The sequence below is a fragment of the Diadema antillarum genome, unplaced genomic scaffold, assembly GCF_040938485.1.
Source record: "Diadema antillarum isolate AM-2024a unplaced genomic scaffold, OU_Dant_1.0 scf00000053, whole genome shotgun sequence".
Taxonomy (NCBI): domain Eukaryota; kingdom Metazoa; phylum Echinodermata; class Echinoidea; order Diadematoida; family Diadematidae; genus Diadema; species Diadema antillarum.
This window is the reverse complement of record NW_027270942.1, coordinates 2,158,478-2,168,812: the sequence shown is the minus strand read 5'-3', so window position 1 is coordinate 2,168,812 and position 10,335 is coordinate 2,158,478. Positions and strand designations below refer to the sequence as shown.

Here is a 10,335-nt window from a genome sequence, read left to right as displayed (position 1 = left end):
AGGCGCGAACTCGCCTGTTTAATACAGACGTTGTTTCCAGGCAAGTATACCTTGCGGCAGCACACCTCGACCAATTGTCTCAACAGAGAAATTGTCATGTACAGTACAGTTAACAAATCTTTTAACTGGCACTGGAAGCACGTGATAACACTACCCAAATGAGTTCAATAATACTTAGAAGTACACTTGAGAGTATAATGTATGTACAGGTTTGAAAACCTATAAAGGAAGAATGAAACACATGTTCATTCACTCCAACTAAAGGGGAAATCGTACCAGCCGACCCACTATGGATTAAGTTAACCAGACGAACGATCTGAAGTATTCTGACTTGCTGTGTCATTCTGTTCTCTTTGCATTGCCGTCAGCGGCGTCAATTTCCTCTTCGTCGTCATCATCGTCGACGTTAATGTCCTCCTCGTCTGGTGGAGACGGTGATGATTTTGGGATCGATGTGTCGGCATCCTCCTCGTTGTCTGAGTCCACGTAATGCACGCTCATTTTGTCCTGGTCGTCCATCACATGCCCCTCGCATCGTGCTTCGAGAGGCGACATCAATTCCGACATCGAATCCCCTGTGTAAGATCCCTCTTCCTCATGGTCGTCGTAACCGGACAGCGATCCTCTTGTCGTATGTGAGTCTTCTGTCTTCGAGTTCGGAACGGTGGCCGCGCGGACATCGTTCTTGAGCTCGTCGATGTCACGCTTGAGCTTCGCTCGCCTATTCTGAAACCACGTGATCACCTGGGCGTTGGTCAGTCCGAGCGTCGAGGCGAGATCGTCGCGGTCGGCAGGCGTCAGGTATTTCTGGTATAGGAAGCGGCGTTCGAGCTCGAAGATCTGGTGGTTGGAAAAAGCAGTGCGGGACTTTCGTTTCTTCCTCGGCTGCTGCCTGTTGATGAGGGAGAGGGCATCTCGCTTGGTCGCAGTGGTCGTGGCAGCTGCTGTGGGAAAGAGTAGACGGGAGACAAAAATATGGAAATCCTGTTTAGACATAAAATCTTCACACTCATGAGATTTTCCAGTCAAAATACGTCCTTGAGGGGCAGTTGTTTACTCGATTAGCATTAAATCAGCGGAAAACCCGACATGGTACGCCAGCATTTGTTGATACGTAAACACACTTACACATTGAGTGTGATATGTGATGTACCGAGCTTATACATCGCGCTATACTTCAAAACGAGTCTAAAAACAAACAAATAAACAACAACCGCATTCAAAACAAACAACAAAGCCAACATTGTAAAATCTGTGTCGGGGATTTGCACATTTTAACTGCCTGTTGCTTTATCAGATATACGTGGAATTAGGCCATTGCATCGGTCCCGGTATCATTCATAGATTATAACGTTTGTTTTGTTATCAGTCGATCACTTAAATCACGTCGACTTAATTCCCCCCCCCCCCCCGCCAAAAAAAAAAAAAAAAATAATAATAATCCCATTAAACAAAATGCTCTGCAAGTCTCTTACCACTGAAATCTACACCAAATACGAAGTTAAAGTACAATTCCGCATCACATTCAAGTTAATGGCTTTGATTAATGTAAGTTGTTGAATTTCAAGTTTTGCGCACGCTGTCACAATCATACACGCAAAATATCAATAAAAAGGTAATATTGTCATCACCTCACAATACTTTTGACTTATTAAAAAGTTTTCACTTAATTTCCATATTTGACATAAATTAGATAAGAATAATAATACGTTAGGATTACAAAGTCAGTGTGGTATTGTAATAACCTAAACCAATGATCCGCCATACACTCAAAAAAATGCAAAGTTTTAGAATTCGACTTGATGTGAGCGGAAGGAATCGCACCCGCCTTTGTGCATTAGATGCAAGCAGATGGGTTTCTAATTATTATCTTCTTTTTCTATAATTTTTCTTTCTGCCTGTGTTGAATGTATGCAGACATCTTGTTGTTGTTTGTCGTTTTCTACGACTAAGATATTTATTTTGATTTTTGCATGATACATGCATATTGTTTAATTCACTCTTTATTGACTTGATTTATGTAATTCATGTACAAAATCTGTTCCTTGTATTTTCATGATGTACATATTGTATAAATCCATGTAAAACTGCAGGGCGCCTTTGGAAAGCAGTTTTGTACAACTGAATAGTTCCAACCGTGCAGGGTAACATAATGAAAGCGAATAGATGAATGCAAAAGAGATATAAATAAATAAATAAATAAATAAATAAATAAATAGATAAATAAATAAATAAATAGGGTCCTATGTAAATAAACCAATGGAAGAGTAGTAAGGTGATGATATCAGAGCCATAATTTCCCTTTTCCCCTCCTTTTTATGAAACTTCAACCATTCTATGATTTCTGTGATTTTATTGTAGCCTAGCCTTGTAGTCAAAGTGTGAATAATATGATGGAGTATAGCATTGCACTTTAAAAAATTCAGAATTTTCACAATTTCAAAATGTCATTATAAGCGGCATAAGACAAAATTTTATCTAAATCTCCCCACGAGGAATCCATATAGACACATAATGTGCTGTAAATGAAAAAATATGTGTAACCATATTTTATGAGGTAATTTCAAGTATAACAATGTTTTCTTTGGCAACGTAGGCCCACCTTTAGAAGTATAACTACATAATATAAATGTCGCATTGTCCTACTCCGAAACTTTAAGAAAGAATGTGGACCTTATATATAACCTTTTGTAGCTGTATTACATGAAGAAAAGTAAAATTGATTTGTTTCGCTTTTGTAACGACTCTAACAAGTACTTTCTTTTACAACATGGTCTTTCAGTGACACTCAACTTCAGCCACTGCCCCCTTTTAAGTTCTATTATGTGTGAATATACAGCCAAAAATGAGAAGAAAAAAAAAAGTAGATACTTCAGGAAATACGCGAAATTACCGCAAATACCAGCGCATTACGCTCAGTTATTCGAAAGCTTGTTCTCTAATTTCCCGCTACTCGTCCGCTTGCACCCTAGGAGCTCGGCCGCGGCATGCCCGTCTGCTTAGTCAACTCCGTGATTATCTGTCAGACACAAGACAGTCATAATTGTTCCAAATTATCTCGTTTGTACGAGCATCTCCCCGTGGGCAAACAAAAGGCAATGGCTTATTTCTCGTATTTGCTCAGGCAACGCGGTGCTAGTCAATAATCGTCCGGATCTTTTTCCCCCCAGTTTCCATCACGGCTCGCCGCTGTGAATCCAAATTGTAACGGATATTGCGGCCATGTTTCGCCCCGAGCTCGACCGTGACTGCATGAAACAAGCGCTTATCTATTTTTGACGCCCGAGATTCAAACTGCCTAAGTACTTTGCGCGCCGTAGACTCAGAAGTTAATATCGCCAGCATTCCTGATTAGCTTGGGAGAGAATGAATAATATTTCACGGCAATTTAACAATATATTTACGCTTTTGCTTCTTTTTTTTTCTTGTTTCTTATTATAGTTTCCTATATTGTTTTGCTGCCCTTTTTTGGTAAGGCTTTCATGATTATATTGCCATCAAATGGCATTAGTATTCGTATTTCTAATTTCTTTGAAAGAAAATATAATACACCATGTTTTTATTTTGTTTGCTATTGTTATCTTGCAGTATTGTTAGAAAGTATGAAATATTAAAAATATGTTGATACCCATTGATTTAGCATGAAATTTAACCGCCCGTGACCACCTCACATAAAACCTCAATTGCTATAATGAATAAAAATGAGTGATAATTTGATGCCTCTAAATCCGTTGTATTGTTCCTCACAGGGGGAATATCTAATTTCTTTAAACGATTCTTTGAATTAATGAACAGCTTGTTTTGAAGTGTACTGTTAAACCATAAAGGAAAATGATTCATGTATGAATTGATAACTTTGCATGATGTTCGATAAAAGCTACAAGTGCAAGAGCGCGTGGTATCTTAGTTTCATTACCTGTTCATACAATATCCGTCACATTATAGAATCCTCTAGCACAACTTTCAAAACTGAGTCTGAAATACCTAATATTGACAAATTGTTGTTAAGCTTTGAAGCTCAATCGAAATGAAAAAAAAAAAAAAAACAAAACCACACCAAACATTTACGCTGTATTTCTAAAAAGTCGATCACTTTAACTGCGTAAACATCCTCAAAGCAGCAGACTGTATATCCGATTGCAGTTCCTCCCCGGAATAATACGTTGTGAAAACAATTTAATACTCATATTTTTGCTGTAAACAATAAATTATACGTGTCTCTCCCTCCCCCCCCCCCCCCTTATGGGTTCTTTTTAATATCGGAGCTAAAGAAAAAAAAGTACCACATGCCACCGCGGACTGTTGTTGATTGTTGTAAAACCATTATAATCTCTTATCTGCATAATATAATTGTACATTGCTTAGTTTCAATTAGATATATATCATGCATTTACGATCAAATCCGATGGAATAAGTATCGAGGGAAAAAAAAACAATAAACGTGAATAAAGTGTGGAGGGAAGATCTCACCTCGAAAGAGACTTTTGCGAACCAAAGTAAAGTTATCATGATTAAAAAGTTGTTTCATGTGAACATCATTTCCTCATGCTGAGTAAAACCCATTTGATACAAGGTACGATTAAGCTAATGATCCAATAAATGTTGAAACCCCTTGAAAAGAAGGCATTTAACCCGTGAAGAACAGTATTGGTAGGGTGGTGAGAATTCTAGGTGTACATGAGTCGGTAAGTTAGAAATTATATTAATAATTATTTGGTAGTGCTCGCAACGTGTTGGCAGATAATTAAGCATTGACATTATAGGCCTATAAATGCAAAACTATAATATGAAAGCAAATAAAAAGTTTAGAAGAACAGGTAATGCCGCAAAGACAATAATTATTCTACTATTTTTTTATAAGAAGGCCAAATATATTCTTAACTATGTAAATATAGTTTTAAAAAATGAGTTATAATACTGTAATACTGAGACAAACATAGGTCAGTCACATTGTGAATCAAAAGAAATCTTCGTATAAGAAATAAAAGAAGCTGAACACAACTGTAAATCTACGGTAGATTGGGCAAAATAAAAGAAAAAAAAAACCCTTTGTTAGATTAATATTTTCATTTTGTATTTCAAGAAGTTCTCCTATCCATTCTTGACTCATAAAACCCCTGTCTTGGCCATATGACAAAGTGTTCTTTGGCGTTAAATATATTTTTTCATTTGTACTAAACTATTGAAAAAGGTTAATTTATCAATTCCTAAGTTGCAGTCATTGAGATAGAATATTCTGTTGTGGCTAATAAGGACCTCAATAACATGATGTTGGCTTTCACATGCAAAATAAGTACACTTAAATCATGTTTTGACATTTCGACATATAGCCACTACAATTTCGTTTTGAAATGACGTATTATTATCACTGGTCACGGCCTTGTTATTAAATTATCATTTTTTTAATTCCTCCTGGAATATCACTACGCTTTTGTTGTGTTTGACGTAGAAGCACTTTCTGGTGGTTGCTACGCTGTACTAAGTTTTTTCTGTCAACTGACATGTCCGTTAAGACTACTCGAGTGACAACGAGATTTTATAAGTTATATCTAAAGGAAAACATCTTGAGAAATGAACACGGTCCGTCGAACACAACATCGTGCGAGGTCGTTCTTTACCGCCATGGCCAGAGTATGGCGGGTGAAAAGGTGTTCGATATAAGACAAAATAATCGAGGAAAATTAGGAAATCGAGATTAATTCCAAAGGCGCTCCTTACCTTCAGCGGCACGCAGTATGCTCGTATCGGGCCCGGTAAACGTCTTGTTTGCGAGCTGCTCCAGAGCGTTGAGGGGCGAGTCCCCGTTGTCGCGACTGGGCTTTGCGGACTTCGCCTCCTCTGTCGATCTCTGGTGCGTCAACCGCGGCCGCTGCACCGACTGCGGACCCGACCAGGACTCTCTTCGCCTGAAAAGACTCGACGAGCTGCCGTCGCTGATCTCATTGGTGTCGATCTTCGAGCCCAGAATGTCTTTGATGTAGAAGGAGGTGAAGGGCCGGGTCGTCTGGCCGCGGGGCTGGCGGAGCGGAGCGGTAGAGAGCCGCTGAAGAGGCGTATACAAGTCATTCATGGTAGAGGTCATGCTAGGTTGCTTTAGGTTTCGATCCCAAATAAATGGACGGCACTCCGTTCGTATCTCTTCCGCGAATCTGGGGATGGCGAGAAAGTCTCACTTGGTATAGCTCACTCCACTGAGTGGAGTCTGGAGACATATGATTATGATATGATCGTACCACTTGGATACAGTGCAATAGTTCGTCGGAAAGAGTGGTCTGCACCTGGTATTAAGTCGGTGTAGTCTTGGCGCTAACTACTCAAGTCGTCTCATCAGCTCTCATAATCTGGCCGTCATATGGTTGGCTATTTCCAAATAAAAATACAGATGAAAGTGTGGAAAAAGTTCCAGCCAGTCATAAGGCCGACATCTAACGAGATAATCAGAGGGGTTTAACCCCCTGAGGTTCCCACCGCGTGGCACTGCTTGTCTTCCTACCTGTCACCAGTGTCGTTTGTCATGCTAATTGGCCAATCGTGTTTCCGATTGGTCCTAAATTCAATTAACCGCTACTTTTTCCGAGTTGTCTTAACCAATCAGCGATGAGTATGGCCAGGACGCGTCGATTAATCCACATGGGCGGGGCTGCTCTCCAGACTCGGAGGTGAACAACACCCAGCGAAATAAAGACATGCGTTGATTCACACCCAGTGGTTTAGTCGCAATGTGCAATGACACATTTGATTTTCTCCTGCCCGCGCCAAGACGCAGCGAGAAGCTATAGGCTGGATTCTCAAATCGTCATCCCACAAACCAAACTCGGAGTCATAATCAGTCCATAGCACCGCCGCTGTGCATAAAAAAAAAAAATACTCAAAAACCTTCATAACGCTGCAGTCGCATATGATATGACTAGAAAAAAAAAAGAGAGAAGAAAATATACTTCGGTCGGCTTGTGTGACTGCATTCCCACAGGGACAATGGAAGGTCTGTTTGGTAAACCTGACGGGGGCACCTCTTCGCGGTCTGCCTCGAGATTGGTCGCCCGGCCAGGTGATGGGAGGTGCGAGCTTGCGGGCCAGCCTTGGGCCTGACAAGCCCGTATTTAATTGTCGGTATCATGTTCCCGAGTGACACTTGCAGAATACTCGTATGTGATATAATTAATTTGTTTTGTGCGGCCTCGTGACGCGAAATTAGTTGGAGTTGTTGATAGCCTGCAGCGAGTGCGACTTGGGCCTAATATTATGCCACGCTGATGAAGAGTGAGCCATGACACTCGGTATCATGTGGTATTAAAGGAGCACATCACATTTTTGCATCAACATTATTTTGATTTAATTTCTATTTTACTGCTCCGTCTAACCATTGTCAATATCAATTTATAACAAAATGAAGCAGGGTGATCAGGGAAAAGAAAATGGTGCACATTTTTCATGATGTTGTGATTAAGTTAAAAAGTATTTCCAATACGTATGAATTAAATAATATGTAACTGAATAAAAACCTATTTAACTTAACAACATAATTTGTATAAATGCGTCAATCTAGCGTCTTTTTTTCTGCTCTTTTTATCGTCTCCTTATCCTCTTTATCCGCGCCCTTCTTTTCCCATTTCCCTTCCTCCCCTTCTTCTCTTTGTTTTCGGTCATTGCAAGTAAGGGAGAGGGCCAGGATGATTCTCAAGAAACGTATTGGTCCTGTTAATGATGCATACATTTACACAAATATATGATCACTGAAAAAAAAACAGCGCCAACGTAAAGCTTAAAGGGGTGGTACAGTATTGGTGGAGATGAGAATTGGGCTTTTAACTTTTACGAGATACCAAGAAAACACTTATGAAATAGTATAGAGCATACCATTTTAAGAGGGATTCAAAGTTTATTTGATGGAAATCGGGTTTGGAATGACTGAAACATCCAAAAACAAAGTAAAACAAAGCGATCATAATAAAAGGTGAGTCCCACACTTTATTAGAATCGCTCTGTTTTGGATATCTCAGCCATTTCAAAACCAATTTTCATCAAATAAACATTGAATTTCTCATGGAATTAGATGCTCTTTCATATTTCATAAGAGGTTTCTCAGTATTTCACCAAAAATGTTAGAAACCTGAAATTAGGTCTCAACCAAAACTATACGATCCCTTTAAGAAGTAACCATGATAGGAATGATATTTCACGTGTTGTATAGGCGATATTACTGTCTCTTGGCATCGCACAATGTTTTTAATCAAGTGAATTTTCAACGCGGCTGGAGTGGAGAAGCACCACACGGAATGACTCGGCCAGCTGATACCCACCCCGCCCCTACCCGTCCGTCACCCGGTGGATCTCCAGCGCGATCGCAGCGACATCAAGGCTAATGTCCTGATACGGAGGTGATAAATGGGGGGCGCCGCGGCTCGTTTACACCGCGAGATGTCGGCACTAATTAATGAAGCGAGCGGCACAGAAGACGCGGCCCCGCTTGTCACGGCGACGAGATTGACTGGCAGGCGCGCGCTCTGCGTGCCAATAGCCGAATCCGGGCTTCGTCTTCGGTTCCAACCCCTTCTGGATCTGGATCTGGATGATATACCCTGAAAAACTCTGAATAGAGTGTCACTCAGCACTGTGGTGTAATGTGCAGCTAATCCTTCTTTCCATAATAATAAATATATTTCTCTGATTGATACACTGACACCAGATTTGGACGTCGACATTATTGGGACCACTGTTTCAGCACTTGCATTGCATTGACATCCTTCAATGACCTGTATTCGTTATGATAATTCCCTTGTAGATAAAAGAATACCTTGCAGTATTGCAAGTACGGATGATGCTAACAATTACAAGGATAGTGACAATGATAACAAACGATAATGATGATCTCTCCTCAGATAATCATACTGATAATAACAACATTGATGTTGAAAATCAGTATTTCATCAACTATACTCGTATGAAACAGTGAAATACGAAATGACGGGTAAAATCTGAATTCGCCCCATCTCAAGTTCACAAAGATATAAGGAAGTCACCAACATGACATCACATCACCAATCTGGCCGTTTTGCCATTTGGAATTCATTTAGTCTCAACTCTTAAACTTTCACTGATAGTTATTTGCCACATTCGTTCTCTTATATAGAGATGAAAATAAAACCAAGGTACAAAAATAGACATTCATCAGGCTCATGGTTAAGAGTCTTTTGTACAGAAAACCCCCAAGGTTTCAATCATTAACAGTTTAATTGATTCCTTGTAGTTAAAAGTTGTTCTTCTAACTTTCTCCCTCTTTGTTATTGTTGTTTTTTTGTCGGTATCGTCATTATCAAATCGTTATGATTGTTATTATCATCGAAAGTATTTGCAAAACTGCAATCGCCCATTATTTACATAATATCATTTAATATGAAAACAATGATATTATGCCCTGCAAGTACATAAAACTACTTAAGCGTAAATTCACACACGCAAAAAAGTGAGTGAGATAAGACATGATTATCAAGACACATTTACATTGGTCATGATAGCCTAACATTGTCTATCATTTTCGTGATAAAAATCATGTCATCATGAGACAGTAAAGCACGTCCGTGTTGTGTAAATTTTAAAGTAGTGTATTAGCTGCTTAATAGCTTGACAAGATATTTTATAAGAAGAGAGAAATATTTTTATACGACCAGACGCAATTATGTCATATAACCTCAAAAAACAAACAGGCAAACAAACAAAGGCAAAAACAAATAAACAAAACCCACTGTGTAATGTGGTAATGCAGATTAGATATCGAGTATGATATGGAAAGAACAGTACAATGTTCGTTAGTATGCATCGAGTATGGATGGACCAGTAAGTTGCATGTTTTGGTTTCTGATCGATCATGATGATAGAAAGCAAATGCCTGAAAGCAAGGCTAATAAAATCGCTAACAATTAAAACCAAACCAACAACAACATCGCTCAGCATGCATCGCCATCGCTTTTATTTCGGAATGGTTTTGTTGAATGTGTCTCGTAGCTTAATGTTCTCAGAAGGGCGAAACAGTAGTATGTAGACTATCACATTAGAGTCTATCTATATACTGTAGGCGATTTTCGTAATGACTGGGAATTGCTGCGAGGGCTCAAATGCAAACGATAATAAGGTGCACGGTCAAACAAATTTCATCTCGACATTTCAACTGCACAGCCAGCGAGATCTTTCGTTCGTAAATCAAGTGAAGAAAATGTCATCATTTCCTGCCGATCGCTTTCCATTTGCCCGGAATGTCAGGTATAAGAAAAGAAATGGGGAGAGCAAATCTCTTCGGAGAATTGTTCCACGATCTGTTATTTACTGCCAGCTTTGAGC

At 39.5% G+C, this 10,335-nt stretch overlaps 1 protein-coding gene across 1 annotated transcript; it reads right to left on the bottom strand.

Moving 5' to 3' along the window:
• Positions 1-339: 339 nt before the first annotated feature.
• Positions 340-6,082, bottom strand: LOC139715686 (uncharacterized). Its single transcript, XM_071627235.1, has 2 exons — positions 5,719-6,082; positions 340-941 (listed from the first exon to the last, which is right to left on the bottom strand). Exons 1-2 carry the CDS (start codon positions 6,080-6,082, stop codon positions 340-342), a joined length of 966 nt encoding a protein of 321 aa, XP_071483336.1.
• Between the last annotated feature and the right edge of the window lie 4,253 nt (positions 6,083-10,335).